General features: G+C 46.7%; 1 protein-coding gene across 1 annotated transcript in view; it reads left to right on the top strand.

The window, feature by feature from the left end:
• Positions 1–19970, top strand: part of LOC119402268 (uncharacterized) — a 66854-nt gene extending 46884 nt beyond the window's left edge. The window contains exons 6-7 of the mRNA XM_049418563.1: positions 9250–9455; positions 19773–19970. Coding sequence (XP_049274520.1) covers positions 9250–9369 — 120 coding nt within the window. The 3' untranslated portion in view covers positions 9370–9455; positions 19773–19970. The remainder of the gene's footprint in view (positions 1–9249; positions 9456–19772) is intronic.
• The last annotated feature ends 228 nt before the right edge of the window (positions 19971–20198 follow it).

The following is a 20198-nucleotide window of genomic DNA, read 5'->3' as shown; positions in this document are numbered from 1 at the left end:
TCTGTCATTGCTTAGCAATGAAATCTGCATTTTGTTAATCTTGCTCATCACACAAGACAGCAGTCATATCTGGCAATGTTGATGTAGCCTATTTAAGGAGTGTTTGTTGTTTACGCACATCGTCATACACGCGGTTAAGGAGGGGGACACTATGGTTTTAAGGCTTCTTTTTACTTTGTGGTAAATGTTGATGAAACTTACTGAGTGATGTCTATTTGTGTTCTCATTTCAAATACGCAGTTACTTTAATGGTCCAGTATGTAGCTCTTAAAATACTGTTGAACCTCATTCATTCCAGTCCCAAGGCAATAGAAAATCTGTTGAAACTAGCGGGGGCTCTCTTTGATTATCGGTACAGTGTACAATAGAGTGGAACTCTATATAGCACGCGTTACGTTCCTAGGTGCTTTGTTTTCCTGGTTCCTAACTTGTTTTCAGCTTCTCCCAGCATAGCTCCCGTAGGATCAAATGCACTGATAACTGCGTTGTTAGTTGCAGCCTTTATGGTTATAGCATCCGGCACCCTGAGCTGGCTGGAGTAGTCGTGGAGAGCAGCCATTTTGACTTTTCACGCATCTTGGCCTGTCTTGACCATGGGATTAGCCGCATAATATCATCCATGATGTGTTTTCGATTCCTGCCAGAAAAGGTATAGCCCCTGAAATCTGTATTTGGTGTATTCAACTTGGCAACAATGATGGCATGCTGTTAGCAAGAGTAGGACCCCCGAAACCGACCTCGGTTCGCCGCCGTTGCGTTGGTGTGTACAATTAAACCTGGATATAACGAAATTGACGAATTCCCGAAAAAATTCGTTTGAAACAGGTTTTTCGCTATATCCAGTTTCAGCACGAAAATTCGGAAAAGAAACGCACAGATTAAACACAAGAGGAATTGAAGGCGGAGCTCACCCAAAACATTTATTTAGCGGCAAAAAACTACGTTATTTTGCTCTATTGCTTGTTTGTGAAGGATGGCAATACTGGACATTCGTAGAGCATGAGTACAACGCTGCTCCGTCATCGTCTAGCCGTGGCCTCCGATATTGGCTCCGGCAACGCGACGGCATGTTGCCGGAGCCCATCTCAGAGTCCACGGTCTCGCAAACCCACAGCGTGGCGCAAGAAGGCAAAGCACGTGATGACAGTGACGAGTCGACCTCCGAAGATCCGTCGTCACCGTGGTCGTGGACAGTTTCCACCAGTGCCTAATTTGACATCTCCTTGGTAGTGAGGACACAGTTGTTGGCATTAAAAAATCACAAAAGCTGCACGTCGTCAGGGTTTGCTCCATGCACGTGCAGTGAAACCATGCACGCGTGCACAGTGTCGAAAATGAAGAGCGAACTCCATACGCAGCGTGAACTTGAAGCGTAATGACACGGAGCAAGGATTTTTTATTCAGTGGCATCACCTGGTGTCACGTTAGCGAAGTGCAGTTCAGAGACTACTGCAACCGAAGATTGGTGCTGCCAACGCAAAAGCCGATTTTCTTTTTTATAAAATAAAGCCGGCGTGGTTAGCATGGTGGCATTCGCGAGCGGCTGCATGAGGTTTAAAAGGAGGGTGGGGGGAGGGGGGTAGGGCACGCCTGCACATGCGGCGGCAAGAAAGCCGGCTCGAGGAGCGCAGGCCTCGCCTGCCGACCTCGGGCACACCCGCATGCATAAACGAGCGCTTGCTGTCACCTCGCAGTTGCTGGGGCTTCAAGTGCGCCATGCGCGACGCCGCCGATTCGCACTCTCGTCGGTGGTGCAACCGCAGAAGATGCATGCGACTCCTGCTCGTGCCAAAATTGCAAAATTCGGGGCAAGATCCCTAGGTTGTCGGCGGCGAAAATTCGTTATATCAAGGGTGCCTCCCGTTGCCACTTTGTTACATAGAGGTCGCAAATGCATGTGCTTCTATGGAGTAATGGCGGGGAATAGAAAAACTTCATAATATCGAAGAATTCGTTGTATGGAGGTTCGTTATAGGCTGGTTTAACTGCACTCGTTGTTCATGCTTCCCGCGTTCTTCTCGCACTGCTTTCTTGTGTTCGTCGCAGTGGTTATGCAAGCGTTCTGCTTGTGCCGAGTTGTTTCATCCCGGGTATTTTGGTGCCAATGGAATCGATACAAAGATTACTTTTCCATGGATGACACCACTGTCGCCTCCACGGTTCTCTCTGTTGTAGAGATCGTGGCCGATTGTGCTGTATTGCTGACGTGTGCAACGGTGATAGAGCTTAGGAGGAGGGGCCATAATCGCACCCATAAAAGAAGGAAAGGAACCGTGCCACTGTAAGTGCACAAGACAACGTCACGTAGCAGCACATGAAGCGAGGCCGCATTATTTCTGCCAGCTGCTTCAAACATAGTGCCTTCCATTGTACGCTGAGCGAGCACATGGGTAAGGGTTCGCGAAGCAGCGGCGTCTACTCACACATCGAACTTTGGCACACGACTTGCGGACTGCACTAAAGGTATCGAAAAATTCCGAGCAATTGCCCCCACCCGTGCAAGCACCCCCTCCAATTTCACTGCTAATTTAAAATTTCCGTCCCGTTCTGCGAAAGCGCCTCCTCCCACTCCGCACCCCGGTCATGCACTGCGCCCATGCAACACTGGCCTGCATGAATCCCATCTAGACCTCAGTGATTCCACTCCTGCGCCAAATGCGCCATCCTGATAAAATCAATGTAAAATGTGCCAAACTGTGCCAGAGTCTCAGGTTTGGGGGTGTCTATCACCGGCAATCGCACCACCAGCGCGTCAAAACGTGCAGCTTGATCTTGAGGCCGCCAATTATCCGCTGAATAAACAGTGCTCGTTCGTGCGTCCCGATCCATGGCGCCATGATCGGTGCCGGCATAGCTTCCGTTGTGCAAATGGGATCAACGACAAGATGCATCCTCCGCAGAAGCTCGTGACGCCTAGGCCAATCGGTAGCATGAAAGTGAGGCGGCCATTCATCGGCGGACGTCGTATGTTCCAGAAGCGCTGCTGATAGCTCGTTTCTGGAGTCGCATGGAACGTAATTGAAGCAATGTTCAGTAATAACCACATGCGTGCTGCTAGAATGTCTGTCACTTCTGTTTCTGGCCATCGTGGAATGAAATCGGGGAAAACTAGAGCAGTGTAGAATTTTTCGTGCTTCACGTCCATGGAAGGGCACGCTGAACAGTGGGAACGCGTTGTCACTTTTCATCAAATATACTTTATCCATGGATCTTCATTCAGAGGAGCTTTTTCGTAATTTTCTTCCAGCAGCACATCCTGGTTGGTAATTGCTCTTGCGGTATACCTCCTGAAAGGCCCTGCCCTTTTGAGCTCGTGAATGTTAGGACCCTAGTTCGAATATTTTGTTTGTTCATTCTTTCCAAATGTCATTTCATTGATAAAAGAATGCCTCCTGGTCGAAGCAGCCACAAATCTGTTTTAATTTGCGCAGGCTGTCAGTGGCGGGCCCTGTCGCTGACGGCCCTGGCGTCGGAAGGTCCACTGTGAAGCGGCTACGCTATGTTACACATCCGCCCCTCGCTTTCCAGGGTCAGTAGCTGTTGGTAACAAAAATTAGTTTCCTTGAAGGCAAAGCAGTGAATGCAATAGCAACAAATTGTATTGTTATACATAGTAAGGCTAGCAGCTAACTCTTTTGGATCCTATCTCGCGTAACTCAACAGAACGCAGATTTAAGAGAATACGGCCGCTTCAGAGAACGAAATGGTTGTCGTGCTTTCAGTTCTTTATACGTGAAGTAAGCGTTGCGAGGACAGCAAGTATACGACCTGTCTCCTGATGCCTGTCGAGATAGCGCCCACGCCAGCGATCGCGCCCTTCGAGCGACACCGCAACCCCTCTCCCTTCCACCCCCGTCACTTCATGCTCCTTACGAAAGACAGGCGGGGCGTTTCCTCTCTACTTGATGAGCATTCGACTGCAGGCCTCACACGCAGGGTGATGTTATCGCATGCGCCCTAAGTGCGACGGAGACGGCCGGCTCGTTTCATCTCCGCTTCAGCCGCGTTTGTCGCCAGCTTTTACTCACGTGTAGAAAATACGATGCGCAGGGTGATGTTATCAATTTGGACTTTATACTGAAAAGCCCCACCACGGTGGTCTAGTGGTTATGGCGCTCGACTGCTGACCCGAAGGTCTTGGGATCGAAGTCCGGCCGCGGCGGCTGTATTTTCGATGGGGGCGAAAACGTTTGAGGCCCGTGTACTTAGATTTAGGTGCACGTTAAAGAACCCCAGGTGGTCGAAATTTCCGGAGCCCTCCACTACGGCGTCTCTCACAATCGTATCGTGGTTTTGGGACGTAAAGCCCCACATATTGCCACGCCCGCTTCTTCTTTTATTTTGATTTGTTCGAGTTTGACCAGCAAGGACGGTTATCAACGCTCGACGCTGGCCCCGAAGCAGTGTTCGAGAAGCTTCACGATTTTGGTAGATCGTTTTGTTAAGATTGCGCGCCGCACGCGAATGTTCCAGCTTTCCCGAGAGATAACGCCGCCATCAGCGATATTGCTGGAAAGTTCCATAGCGCCTGTATAAAAGCCGACGCGCTTGACCGCTTGTCAGTTGATCGACGGACGACGCCCTGTTCGCCGCTATCATTGTACAGCGTGCATTGCTGTAGTTCTAGTTCTCATTTTCCGGCCACAAGTTCGGCCAAATAAACAGTTTCATCCTACAAACGCCGACTGCTGTGTTCGTCGACGTCACGACCACGTGACATCTGGTGGAGGTGCTGCTTCTTCCATGATCCGGACGCCCCCGCGAAGCGCTGACCCAAGCCCAAGCCGCGACGAGGACGACGGCAAGGAGAACCCGGATCGTCGAACAAGCCGCAGGCAGAAGGGACTTCCGCCAGAGCACGGGCTCCTTCCCGAAAAAGACAGACAGTCGCAGATCCCAAGATCGACCGCAGCGACGATGACCGACCCCGTGCAGCCTGCGCCGATCCTTCTTCGGCATCCCAAGGAGCCGCCAACCTTCCGCGGGTCGTCGTTTGAAGACCCGGAGACCTGGCTTGAAACATACGACCGTGTCGCCGCCTTTAACAACTGGACCAATGAAGACAAGCTGCGTCACGTGTACTTTTACCTCGAAGACGCGGCCAGAACCTGGTTTGAGAATCGGGAGTCCTCGATGCAGACCTGGGATCTTTTCCGCAGCGCATTCCTGCACACGTTCACAAGCGTCGTTCGCAGGGAAAGAGCCGCTTCTTTGCTGGAGACCCGGGTGCAGCTGCCAAACGAAAACGTCACCATCTTCACGGAAGAGATGACTCGACTTGATTTCGTCAGGCCGACGCTGCGATGGCGGAAGACAAAAGTCGTCCAGTTTGCCTGCTCATGCGGGGTGTCAAACAAGAATTTTTGCGGGACTTGTCCGCCACCCGCCCACGACGGGCGAATTCCTCACCGAGGCTACGACTATCTGAGAAGACACTGGACATGCGGACGAAACAATACAACCGCTCGACGCTGTCTGCAACCAATTCCGAAGTGCACTCACTAGCCACCGACGACTTGCGCGAAACCATCCGAGCGATCGTGCGGGGGAAGTTGCGCAAGCTATTACCTTCGCCGCAGCCTCAAGTGGATTTTTCGATCGCAGACATTGTCCGCGAAGAAATCTCGCGACTTTCCCCACGCCGCCTTCAAGCATATTTATTGCTGCTATTTGACCGCTTGTCAGTTCTTCGTATCAGTCGCCATTGTTTTTTTTCATTTTCCGTCGTCGGACGCCTGCTTTTTCAATTGCCACGTTAGCGATTTTGTCGACGTCATGACTTTTTCCTCTGTTTCTGTGTGCATGTTTTGCCAGTCGCCTTTTATGTCGGCAGCATATGTGCGGGACGATGGGTGTCCATTTGTCTCTTTATTTTCTTCTCCGCTTCTTCTGTTCTTGTATTGTTTTGAGGTTTTCTATTTTGTTCCCTCTCACCTTTATTTGACGGTCAACGGCTCTCTGCTCTGTTTTTCACGCTTTCTCTTGCTTGCACTTCATGAGTAACTTTTTCTGCCCTCCTTTATTTCTCTCTATTTTTCTTTCTCTTTTTTCCAGTTGTATCTCTCTCTTTTTCTCTTGCTGTACTGTTGCATATTGCCGCTTTCTCGCTGCTTGTTCTGAGTTTCTCCGATTCCTGTCGCGCCCTGTTCACTGTTTACAGCATTGCTGTAGTCTGTATGCCAAGCTTCACTGCCAAATATGAGCAGCATCCTATCTTTTCTTCTGCTCTGTTCGTCGACGTGACCCGAAGACGTTCCTTAGGAGTGGGGCCCCCGATTGCCATCGCGCTCAAAGATACACGTTTTTTTGGTGCAAATGGCGGTGGCACAAGGCCGATATTTCACGCATTCCACCTCTTTTTGGCACTCTTTTACGACCTTTTTCTTTTGTAAAAGCTTTCTCCTGAGTTCTTCTTTCTAATTTCATCTTGCTATCGCAGCTTTGGACACTCTTCGCGAATGCTCGCCTTACTGGCCTCCACGGTTTCAGGTGGTCTGGAACGGCAACCTGCATGCTTCACGGCGAGACAGTGACTCTCAGAGTGGAAGGTGGTCGGAAGTAAGTTGCTTTTCCGAGCCCAGCTAAGTGATGTCATGTTGCGCCCAAAAATACAATCGATCGAGGAGAAAAAGTACCAGGCCTTTGCCTTTGAGTCGCTTTAGGGGAATACAATGGTGACAGCATGAATCTTTAGCATTGAGGCACTGTTGTATGTCGCGGCATTTGTCTACCACTTCTGCTGGTAATTACGTAGATGTATTTAGAGTATTACGTCATAAAGTACAGTTTTCAGTATTCAGTATTTTATTTATTTGCTAGTTTTTAAAAAGAAATCGCTGAATAGGTCATTCTAGAACACGAATGGCATGACGCCATTATTTTTGCATTATCGAGTGAAATATGGAGGGCTCCTGAGATGATTTTCTCAATGAGATTTGCAATGAATCGAAATGTTTCTAGTTCCTTCATAAGAGCCGTATAATAATGTCACGTGGTCGTGACGTCGACGAAGGCAGCAGTTAGCACGTCGAGATGAAACTCTTTATTAGGCTGAACTTGTGGCCGAGAAACTGAAAGCTACAGCAATACGCTGATAGCGGTGAACAGAGCGTCGCCCGTCGATCAACTGACAAAAAATGAAGCGCGTCGGCATTTATACATGTGCCATGGAATATTCCAGCGTTATCGCTGGTTGTCGCGCAAGTTCTAGAATAAGCTCGAATGTGCGCGTCTTGCGCGCAATCTTAACAAAACAATCTCCTACAATCGCGAAGCTTCTCGAACACGCTTCGCAGACAGCCTTGAGCATTGATAACCGTCCTTGCTGGTCAAACCCAAGAACAAAGTAAAACAAGATGTGGGCGTGGCAATAATTATTCAGGTGTTTGAATGTAAATGCAACATGCTTCTCCAGTGTACTCCAGGATGTGAAAGTCGCTGCTCCAGTGTGCTCCAAGATGCAAAATTAGCTGCTCCAAAGTTCTCCAAGATGGAACTTTTTGTTGCTCCAAAGTGCTCCAAAATGAAAGTTTTGCTGCTCCAAAAATTGCTCCATATCAGAAGCCCTCGGTAGCATTCACTGAGCCCTGCTTAGCAGCCCAATCTCAAATTGCCTGCGCCTGAAATTTGCCGTCAAAATTTTCTCTTTTCCGGCACCCTAAACTTAGCGCTAGACACCCATGAAGATTTTCATGGTCCCGCAAGCAGAAGCATGGCCTTTGTAATATGTATTCCTGAGATGGTGTCTGTGATACTGTATTCAATGAAAACAAGGCCTCCGAGATCTGTTTGTTGCCTAGAGCTTTTGTGTTGACTCATCATCAAAGACACTTCTATGCTTCTCGTGGTCTGATCGTGTTAGGATTGCATTTCTTGTATTTGTGAGCCGTCGTCATAATGTGCTATGCCATGAACGAGAGGGAGAAGATTTCTGAGGAAGTCCACATGCACTCCATTTTTTTTCTGGCGTGAAAACTTTGCTGAATTTTGGTGCTCTTCCGGGAAAGCGCCCCCCCCACTCCCCCCACTTTGCCAGTAATTTTGAAATGCTGAAGAGTGGGGGGGGGTGCATATATGACCGTCACGTCTACTCACACCTGCCAGATTTCACTCACGTCTCACTTAATAAAAAAAAGTTATACATGCTCCTTAGATCTCAACATGCGGATTCGCAGTGGACTATCCTGTGGAAAATCCACAGACGTTAGCACTCGTCAAATGAAAACGTCCTACGTATTTGTTCATTTGTGGGATGTTCAATGGATTTTCATCGTAAGATATGCAGTAGAATCTTGGTGATACGAACCCGGCTGATAAGAATATTGGTCAGATACAATAGGTTAAATTCCTCAGCCGAATTTTATTGTGTTCAAGTGGGCCGAAATTCAGATGTTCTGAACACTTTTCAGGCATCGCGATGCGTGATACGCACTTCAGAACCGAAACTGTCGAGCGACGGCCGAGAGCAGCATGCTCCGGAAGCTTCGGAAGTACGCGCACGGCCAGCACAGACAGTCATAACATGGTAGAAGAGTAAATTGACAACCAGGCGCCACACAATGTGAATTGCGTAACAAGTGGGTCGTTTAAAGATTCCAACCCATTACAATAGGCTCAGCCATAAATCTTCATCGTGCACACAATGCCTTACAGATGTGTAGCGGGTACGACGCATCTTCGCATAGTAGCAAACAATGGCGTAGGGGGTGCTTCCCGACTTCACAAAAATTATGATGATTTATGGCGTATTGGGTACCTTGCAAGTGTACTTGTAGCGGTTGTCCCAAGAGAGTTTACGTTGGAATCTAGAAAGGCCGCTCTTCCAGCTTTCGCAGGGACTTTACTGCATATTCTATGCAGGCCTGAAGTTTTTTTTTTACATTTCGCTTAAACTTGGCACTTAATTTTCTCCACTTGCCTCACTTTTCGTCTCGTCTCCTCATCATACATTGGTGACTAACAGAATAAAAAACAAGACAGTCTGATGACTTTCGGCCACAGGTTGCCGTATTTCGATGACGGTGAAATTCAAACACGCCCATGTGCTTAGGTTTCTTGCCACATAAGCTCCATATGGTCAGAATTAATGTAGAGACTCCACTACAGTACCTCACAGTATCGTGGTTTTGGCAGTGTAAAACCTCATATCTAATTATCCCATCTGACCTCCTTGTTCTTCTTGCCAAGCATTGGTTTGTTGGTGTTCACATTGCGGATTCTTTTTTTTTATTATTGCTTCACCCGCTTCAGGTGCAGATTGGTGAAGGTGTCACAGGTGAAGGAGGAGCAGTTGGAGGAGATTTGGACAATGGCGAACCTCACTGCGACCAAGTTCGTCCGCAAACTCTGCCAAGCCGTGTTCACCCCTGAAGAGCTGCAGGGCAAATGCCTGAGGAATAAGGGTTTCGGCGACAGCAGAAAAGTCCTGGATCCAATTCGTCTGGGAGCCATAATTGGTAAGGTGATGTTGACGAGAACTCGTCGTTGTTTCATGAGTACTACTCATAAAAATGACGCCTCATCCTGGACAGTGTAGCCAGTTGATAAAAGTAGGCCCGTGCGATTGTTCAAACACTTCGAGTATTCGAACGAATATTATAGTAATTGGAATTTACGTTGACACAAATTTAATATTTTTGATATCTCGAGGCACATGTGGGTTCTTGATAATTCAAACTCGAGAGGACCTCAGCATTATGTTTGAATTATCAGGAGTTATCACAAATATGACACAAGGCAACGTACCAACTTGTGTTCTAAAGTTTATTGTTTCTCAGGGCGGCAGCAACGTCATAGACAGATCTGCAAGATCGCCGGTAAAGTTTTTAGATGTCAGTGATCATACTGGTGCTCGTAATGGTACAGCACAGACATGCGTGTGTCATTAAAGGACAAAATGTGCTCGTGTCCCATGACAGCTGGTAGCCCCGTCCTAATGTTAGTCCACTTTTCCTCAGGACACTGGTGCTACAAGGCACCAGTGTACTTGTAGCGAAAGGGACTTCAGAAGTGTTGCACACGATCGACCAGGCAAGACCGCCTCGTTTTTTTTTTTGTTCCATTTTCTTTCATCCTTTGTCAATATGCAATCGTTGCTCTGCACAGTTTGGTGGCTTTATAGGCAGGCAATCGGCTGTATTTGCAGAGGTTAGTGGCATAAAAGTGCAAATGTTCAGCTAGAAGCTGCAAAGACAGCAGATATTTGCAGGCACGGACAGGCAAAAAGTATGAATTAACCGAATCGATGCAATGTAGTAGTTTGAATTAGGTGGCTTTAAAATTGCTTTGAAAACATTGGACCAACCAGAATTCAAAGTCTGTTTAACTCAGTTTAAATTTATCAGTGTTTAAATTAGGGAAAGTCAACTGTATTTGAAGCGAATGGATAGATGTATTTTACCATTTACTGCCTGGCTGCAAAGGTTATTGCACTGTAGCTGGAACCACTGTGGCATGCAACCACCTGTTCAGGAAAAATCCTACTGCTGCAAAGCTACACTTAGAGGTTAAATGTTCACATTACCTATGTGCTGTTTAATTTTTTTCTTTAGTTTATATTTGTGTTATGGGGGCTCACTATGGCAAACTTCAAAACGTAAAATATTTTTGTCGCTTAAAACTTCTGGGTGTCTACCAACAGGGAAACCTGGGAATTCTCAGAGATTTTGGATAGTCTGGAAATACTCGGGGAAAACTATGGGAATTCGTGCAGCCATCAGGGAAAATTCGGAAAAGGGAACGAAAGTCACTGCAACACTGGCTTGAGGTTTTGCGCAGTCAATTTTCAAGTTGCGCGGCCGCTGCGGCTGCGAGGAAAGGATGCGTTTCGATGCTCTCCTTGCCTTTGGAGCGGCGGAGTGGGAGAGCGTCCGGCATGCGAGAGTGTGGCATGCGGGAACCATGACATGGCACATCATATCACGCACTGTACTTGAGCGTTCTGTGACTACGCAGTACAGTTTCTATTCTGCGCCGCACGTGCCGTACAGCTGGTAGCAGTAGATGTAGAGTTCTGAAATGTCTTGCAAGCGGCGCGATTGTTCAGGAAACAGAATGTCGTCGACGAGGATGGTGTCTTGCAAGCCATCCTGATCTGTGAGAAAAAAAGACGCCGGCTCTTGTTGGCAGATACCGAAGAGCTTGCTCTTTGCGATACCTAAATGCTCTCACCTGTAAATAAATTTACAGGTGAGAGCAATCGTAACAGGTGCATTTTAACTTTCACCCCGCTACTCTCCAAATCCTGTTTTTTTCGAATCCACTTGACATTGATTTGACATTAATAATCCCATAAGCCTAGTCTAATTCTCAAACATATTGTTAGTTGCGTCATGATGAAAAAAAGCTAATTTTTTTATAATACGTGATAAATACTTTTTGGACTACAACAGACCCTGAATAATTCAAACTTGTGAGGATCCCAGGATTCTATTTGAATTATCAGAAACATATGTTGTAATGTTTATTGTTTCATAGGGCTACAGCAATGTCACTGACAGCTCTAAATAATTGCCAGTGAAGTTTTTTGGTGCCCGTGATCGTAGTGGTACTCGTTTTTATATGGTGCGTACAAGGGGCAAATTGTGCTTTGTCCCGTGACAGATGGTAGCCCCTTTCCAATCTTAGTATGTTTTCCCGCATGGCACCAATGTACTGCAGCGAAATGCGTGCCACACATGCACAATCAAGGCCCAGGGGTGAAATTCCCGCGCCATCCTGCTTCGTCACCTGTCATTTACACGAAAACTGAAGCCGTGCACCGCACTGTGCCATTGTCATGGTCTCTATAGATTGAAAAACATGACACAGGAACGCTGTGGAGCACGAACAATCTTTAATACTGAAAAACCCAAATACGAAGAACCCAAGCAGCAAAAAGCACACAAAATGAACTATAACACTCTCTTAAAGGGCCCCTCACCAGGTTTGACTATTTTGAGCTGACGAGCGCAATGCATACATTGGGTGTTCACGATCACGTCTGTCAAAATTTGCAATGCTACGCTAAGGGAAAATGGGTCTAATTTCAAGCTGAACACTGCTTGCCCTTCCTCTCGCGGGCTCGCGCCCAGAGAATGAGGGGATGACATACATGAGGGAATGACCCTACGTAGATGGTAGTCCTGTGACGTCGCTCCTCTACGTTGACAGCTGTGCTCTGACGTCGCCAACAGTAGCACGTGACACTGCAATAATTATTTGACACGACATGTAGTTTGTATAATTTGTTGCTTGAATAGAATAATAAAACTTGAGAGCAATAATAAAACACACAAACGGAATGTGTGCGTTTTCTTTTTTAATTTTTACTGCGAATTGCAGCGAGATGCGAGGCTAATCTACCTCCGTTTTGCATGCGTTCGTGTTCTCGCGCTTTGCGCATCGTGCAGACGCTGCCCCTCCCAGCAAAACTAATTTTCTACCGCGTTCCAGCGCTCATTAGGCTCATTTATCCTCCCACGTATAGCTAGATGTTCATGCGGCACACCACTAGTCTCGCGTCTGTAGAAATGTCGCAACGTTCGTGCTAAGTCATAGGTTGCTTGAAGGCCAAGTGATCGGCGAGGGCGCATTCGGCGTAACTTCAGAGATGAAGCGCAAAGAATGCCACCACAACACCGCTCGCGTCTCGGGGGCACGGGCTGGTTCCGGCACGTCATGCGCTCCTGACATTGTGTGCGCGTGATGTGTTCATGCGTATGCGTCATGTGATCCTCCCGCTCGCGTGCCGAAGAGGGTAGGGAAGGGATTTGGTTTGTGAAGGCTACACGGGGCAAGCGGCAAGGGTTTCAAGCTAGCCTCCTCGCATTATGGTTTCGCGCCACCTCAAAACATCGGTTTTTCTCAGCTTCTAACCGACCGATTAGAAAAATTGTTGTGGCATAATGCTGTTTATTGGGCGCGCAACAACTTCCAGTGTCTAACTAAAATTCGTTGTCACCTGGTGAGGGGCCGTTTAAGCACTGTGTACAAAAAACAAGTAGTCATATTTACAGTGCATCACCTGTGACATGCTGCGGCTCCATTGTCAAGTTGTCAGGCTTGTCGCGTTGCTGGTGCACGTTCGTCGGCAGCACTGTAGGGTCCCTGCAGTGCCAGGTCACCGCAGCGTCAGGTCCCCACAGTGTCAGGTCACCGCTCGTCCTTTGATGTGCAGCCTACGGGGTGTAGCCGTAGACCGTCTGGCACGTCCTCACGAGGATGACGTCGCTGGGCCGAGCTCGACTCCTCGTCACGCTCCGCAGCTCACAGGGCATTGCTGTAAAGACTGGGGCACGTCCTTGCCAGGAGCCCTGCTAGAGGTCATCATGCGAACGTCGTGCCGCTGCTACTGCTCGTCCGCGCCTCTCCTCTTTCCAAGCACTCTGCTTCTCACTGCTCTCTCCCGGCCACGTTGCTTCTCGTGCCCTTTTCTTGCTTCTTCTTCACATTCTTTTTCAATTTTGTCTTCAATATCTCGTCTTCTTTTTCTTTCTTTATCCTATATTTCTTCATTTGAAACGGGTTCTTTTATCTTACTCCTTCTTACTCCTCTATATTTTTCCCACAAGTCCATATAATAATGACAGCCATACGGGAAATGTTGCTGCAAATAAGGTCACTGGAGCTATTTTCGGTTTCATTTAGTAGGGAAGCTCATCTTCTGTCTGGTTGGCTCGCTTTGGTATGACTATTATTTGACTGTATGGCGTTACTGTTAAATTCTGAGCAAAATCCTCCACAATTTTACTGCTAATTTCAAATTTCCTCGTTTTGGGAAAGTGCTCCCCCCACTCCACGCCCTGATTGTAGGACCGCATCTGTGCAACACTGGCCTTCTTGAATCTCATCTAATCCTGCAGCAGCTCGACCTCTAAGTTTTTTTCGAAATGAGTCAAATCCATCCAAAGGGAATTTGAGAAAACGGCAAAAATTTGCTATGCAACCTAAATGCAACGCTGTCAAAGCTATTTTATGATATGTTTTACATGTCGGCTAGGGAAAGTTTCTGGCCACAATCAGTTAAAAAATATGCAGCAGATTTCACCATTATTAGCATGATAAAGTTGGATTTGGCTCATATTGAATTGAGACATTGAATTCAATGCGGTATTCTTGAAAAAACTTTATTGAAATTCTGGCAGCGGCACATTCTTGCTTCGCCGGCGTCGACATTGCTTCTGTTCACGATGTCGTCGAAGTCTGGGACAGATCTCTCGCGATCTCTTCACTTCCATCGGAATCATGATAATCCAGCTCCGAAAGGGCAAAAAACTTGCAGAAACACCCAAAAAACCCTCTATATCCTACAGCAGCTCGCCCTCTAAGTGTCTGAGCCTGAAATTTGTTGTCATAATTTGATTCTCCCCCCCCTGATGATCACGCCCTGAAGTCAACTCAAAACACACATGGCAATTTTCAGAGTCCAGCGAGCAAAAGCATGGCTTTCGACATCTGTATTCCAAGATGTTATCTATGACGATGTAGTCGGCAAAAGTAAGGCCTCCAAAATCTGTGTTTGCTACTTAGATCTCTTGCATTTGCTCATCATCAGAGGTGCTTCCGTGCCCTGCTTCCTGTTCTGTGATTGCGTTGCCATTGCGTTTCTTGTGTTTGTGAGTGGTCATTGTAATACGCCGTGCCATGAATGAGAGTGAGAAGACTGTGAGGAGGGCCACATGCACTGTATTTCTTTTTTTTTTTTTGGCGGAAAAACTTTGCTGCCACGACCTTGAATTTCGGTGCCGTTGCAAATCGAAGTTACCAAAAACAGTGGCACAGCATTTTAATGTAGCAGGTCACAACTTCGATGAACACGAACTTTATATATTCCGAACTTCCGGTTCACGAAAGACAGAAAATATAGAGTCGTATCTTATCTTCTAGTTTTATGCCCTCCAGCCAATGGTTATAAACATTTCAGAGGGAGTTGTTGTTTCCATCTCATCTCGCAGGTACACGACAACCAGTGAGACAATCATTTCATCTAAGAAATTTTAACTGTTCCGACAAAAACATTTCATGCTCAGTTACTGTTCATGTGTGATGCATCTTTTAGCCAAATATACAATGGTGCGATCTTCCTGAACCCCAGATGATTCGTGACTCAGCACAATGCCCCCACCCCCATTCTGCCAGGTCGAAGCGAACACCCCTGTACTAGCCAGCTGCCTCTCCACCCCTTATCTTTTATATATGTTTCTCTTCCTCACTCCCCCCATTTGGCATACTATCTCAATAGCCTCCTTCTGCTCTTTCTTTCCTTTCCCCCGCCCTTTTCGAACTTGCATCCTGTCCTTTACTTCTAGTAGTTGGAGGAGAGTGAGCAAAGCATACAAATTCAGGACTGGCCAAAGATACTCGGAAAGCATTTTTGAATACAGGTATCCAAATGCAAGTGTTGGAAGCCTAAAGTACAGATACTGAGATACATTTGTCTTTCACTTAACGGGATATTTTGGGATACTCTTGTAAAAGGACTATAAAAGTATCCCAGAATACAGATACAGGAATGCAGGTACTGTAATACAGATACTGGAATATCTTTCTTATTTAGCGGATACTGATGCTCCGCAAAGACATTAGGTGCAGCGTAATAGTGTGAACAACGTTGCAGCTTATTGAAACTTGTTTGTCATGCAAATAGCTCGTATCCCTAATGTTCAACAGTGAATGAAGAAAAAGTATACGTGTATTTTACATACATCTGTTTTGCTGAGAAGGCTGTTGTGTTGAAGGGACCGACAACCGCTCAGAACACGAATTGAGATAACCCCACTAATAGAAGGATTGTCTATTGTATTGTCTAAAACGAACCCTGTGCCAGAACTAATCGCGGAGGCCATGAGCGCCTAGCTTGCGAGGCGGTAAGGTGGTCTCACGTGATCACCAGCGTTTCGAAAACTTATTCTACCTGCTTTTTATATTCCAAAACAGTCAAAAATGTCAATATGGAGGTGGGTAATCACGGTTTCACCCACTCTTGTGAAAGCAAAACCTTGAGCATAATGTGAGGAGGGCTATCGGCATCGCTATTGGCCGCGAGATCGAGCGGAGTCGCCGCCTGGCGGCTTCTGGCTGAACCGCGCCTAGTGCATTGCTCCATGCGTCGTGTGCTAGCCACGTTGTGTTTGCATGTGCGCGTACGTCATGCAAGTCCCCAAAGGCGATTTGCTCCTTTGCGTTAGTGCAACTTTAACCGCTCATACGTATGTCTAACACGATGTAAAGAAGCATTTGGCCTTGATCGGCTGTATATGTACTGTTATAAGATCAGTGAGTGCATTTGTCGAGTGCTGTGTGTGGTCGTCGTACCCTCCGTTCACGAGAGTCATATCAGTGTAGGTGCCACTCTGTGGCTCAAGCGCATTGCAAAATGCACTTGGCGTTGTCCTAAAGATGAGAAGTATTAAATCTCATGCGAGTCTTTTAGAGGCTCGGTGGTAAAACAAACAAAAAAAAAGCTCTCATGCACTTGCGCGTTGTGGTTAGGCGGGTAACTTCGGGACTGTAGTTTTATAGGTTACGCGACGAGCTCTAGTTGTGTATGGTCCTGGTCCCACTACAGAGAAATATTTTCTGTAACATATTTCTGTGACATTTTTTATAGATCCCAGTCCTTACATAACCCTTTCTGAGACTAGGAAAACCCGTCATTCCCATTCCCTCACACTCTCCCCTTATGTTGCCTGATCTAAACTCTTTAAATATTCTTTTTTTCCCCGCACCATAGAAGAATGGAACCTGATACCTTTTGATCATCTCGACTCGACTGAATCAATACAGAATTACTTCCTCACTATTTCCTAATTACTTTTTATTTAGAGTTGTTTTTATCTTTACCTGACTTGTTTATGATACCAAATTGTGCATTGTACGTGTATTTATGTTGTACCCTGCCCCTCCTGCATGGGCCACACGGCCTGCAGTATTTTGTAAATAAAAAAAAAAATAAATAAAAAAAATAAAGTCACGTCTGACACTTCGGTACTTAAATTGTCCCCTAAACAGAACAGAAAATGCAATGACACGGAAATCGCAAAACTGAGTTTCCTTGCGCAATTATAACGTGTGGCGAAATGTATACAAAGACACCCGTGTACTTAGATTAAGGTACGCGTTGAAGGGCCCTAATGGTCAAAATTAACCCAAATGGCGTACTTTACAATTATGTCGTAGTGATTTCACGCGAAGCCACATCTTTTTTTCTTTGCATTATCTTAGCGTTTGTGTTGCGTTGTTATAGTATATTGACCAAAGGCAGCGGACTTTATTCGCACGAAAAAACATACTTTGGTCCCGTGAAATAACCGGGCCTTTGTCCCATTACTGTCGTGCAAGTAATCAATCGAACAAAGTTCTATGCTGTACAGTTGCCTTTGTGTATTGTTACTGGAATAAAAACAAGCGTGTGCGTGTTAAACGTCCCAGTAGCGCTAAAGCGCTGTCAGCCACGTAGTTTTCCTCAGTAAACCAAACCTGTCCTACATTTCATGGAGAACTGAATAAGAAATTCGGATGAATATTTGAGCACGCAGTGCACATAGTGCTATTTGAACTCATCGTGCAGGAATTCGGGCTTTCTTTTTGTTGGGGTGTTATCCAGATGAACAAGAAGTAAATACTTAATTCAGTCGCACTACAGCAGTGCGTAGTAAGTGGAACACAAGCTAAACATGTACAAATAAGACAACAAGAAAATGTCATCCATTGCGAAAACGCAGACTGTTGCCGAAGGCGAGCAACTCGTTCGTTGGCAGAATGCGCTTCTCTCAGTAATAGTAATGTTCAGCGCGCTTCGTGCAATAATTCGGAAATGAAGAGCACACAATTACCAGAAAGCTGCAGTCAAGGCATTTTGTTTGCCGGAAATCGTGTCAAATCGCTCACAACGAAGCGCTGTTGTGTGCGTTTGTATACACGCCGACAACCGCCTATCCACACTAGCGCGGGACGGTGCTGCCACCTGTAGCCCGATCTCGCGGCGAATCGGCATCGCTATTGGCATCGTTATCGCTTTACAGCGTTGCTGGAGGAAGTGTACGTACAGTTTAGAGGCTTTTCAGATCGAAAAATACTGCTAATAAAATAACCATGCACTTTTGGGATTAAAGGAGCACTGACATCAAATTTACGCATGCGGATCTTTTTGCATCCGCGAGTGGCTATTGACCCCCTAGTAACGATTCGCTACTCAAAATGCAGCGGAGAGATGAATAATATCTGCAATATTGATTAACATATCCGGTATCGAATGCGATTCAAAACGAGTGGAAAGCCCGCCACATTGTAGTGCTGGCAGTGCTACCTCGCGGCCATGTTGAGGCCACACCCCAGCTGATCCCGCGGCCGCATAAAAAGGTGACGTCACGTCCAGCTGACATTTCGGATTTCGTCCGCTAGGAGCACATGTGCTGCTGTGTCTGTTGCCAACATCGTCGTCGTCACGGTCAACGTCGACAAGTGATGATGACAACGATCTGGAAGAAGCCGCAGGCTCGCGATCCTCGCCTGGCCAGCTCTGCGTTAAATGCAATGTATTTATCAGCCCCGGCCGTACTGTCAGAGCACAAAACACCAACTATGCACCTCATGTCGCGGACGTTTGGCGAGTGAATCGCTGCTTTCAGCTGGAGTAGGGCTAGACCCGGCCTCGAGAAGGGGCCTTGTATTGCCAGGCAGACCCAACTGCTTCGCCAACACAGGATTCACCCCGTAGCAGCCCGCCGCAAAGTGCAGTGAGCAAATGCGGCTGTTGATCACGGGTGTCCAATCCCTTGGTCCAACGCTGTTTGCGCTTGAAATAAAATTACTTCCACGCAACGGACGTCATTCAATTTGGTCAAGAAGACCTATGCATACCAAGCAATCAAATGCAGGGTACATAAAACACTACAAAGGGTAAGCTTTCTATTGCGCTGTAAAAAACTAGGGTCAAGAAAAATCGGTTGTCGGTCCCTTTGATTTCACTTCAGCAACAGGAGCTTCTGAATGGGCTATCTTACGGTTTGGCCTCAACACAGGACTCGTGAACGAGAAAAGTCACTGAACCGCTGCAGACGAGCAGAAGTTCGTGTTATTCGCCTCGAGTGGTGCCCCCTCGCGTGTGACGTCAGAGAGAAGACTCGGGTGCCGCTCTTCGTGTGGGCGCTATGTAAAGGCTGCTCAACGCTGCCGGCCAGTCTGACCTGCTCAAGTTATTGAAACATTAGTGGGACAGTTCATAAAGCAATTTGTGCTGAATGTTCAAGCAAAATGCCCGGCGAAATCGAGCGGAGTTGCCGTCACGAGCACGTTCGGTGTCGATAGCCCTGGTGTCATCTGCTAGCCATCAATGTGTACATCTGCATGTATGGCCACGAGTTCTTTTCGCGATTGTTCTGTGGCCGTGGCGCACTTAAAATGACTTTCCGGCCCGTTTTTGATCACTGACTTCGGCGTTCGGGATTCAGCTCCCCTGCCTGAGCTAAAGCGCGATTTACATATATACCGCGTGCTGTGCTTGTTTGGTTGCCAAGCCTGCTCCTTTGGTTCAGTGCCTTTGTTCGGACTATCTCATGCCTTTGTTCGAACTATCTCATTGCTTCATAATAATGTTGGGATTTTTGTATACAAAGCCCCAGCAATTATAATTATTAAAAATGGTGGATAAAAATATGGGTGTCACGATTCCAGAACAACCTTATTTATATGATCAATTCGAGGAGACGTGTGCTGTGGATGAGATTTTGGGATAATGTGGTTGTGGCTAACAAAATTTTTCATCGCATTGATTGGTTTTTGTTCTTTTGCAGACTACACGTGTTCAAAGTTTAAGACCGACAGAAGCTCGTTGCGAGTTGCCATCTCCTGCCTGTTGTACCAACTGAAATAGGGAACCACTTTGCAATCATATCACTGCAGCAGTGAACGATGTTGGGCCAGTTACTGTTGCATGACGAAAGGGAAAAACAGCGCTTATACAACGAGGACAGGGAAGGAACGACACTCAGTGCACTGGCCTAACAACAATTTTATTCCAGGAAGGCAATATATGAAAAAGCAGTGCCTGCTAACACATGTGCAGTACACATCGTCACGTCAATGTGAGTGAAAAAACGTAAAAGAGAAGTTAAAAAAACAATATTCTTCGCAGCTGTGAATGTCATCAGGGTAAATATCAGAGAGCACTGTATAAGCTAATTTATTTCCTGATAAGGGATAACAATGCTGTGCTAACA

This window comes from Rhipicephalus sanguineus, chromosome 8, assembly GCF_013339695.2.
Source record: "Rhipicephalus sanguineus isolate Rsan-2018 chromosome 8, BIME_Rsan_1.4, whole genome shotgun sequence".
Lineage (NCBI taxonomy): Eukaryota > Metazoa > Arthropoda > Arachnida > Ixodida > Ixodidae > Rhipicephalus > Rhipicephalus sanguineus.
This window is presented reverse-complemented; position numbering and strand designations above follow the sequence as displayed.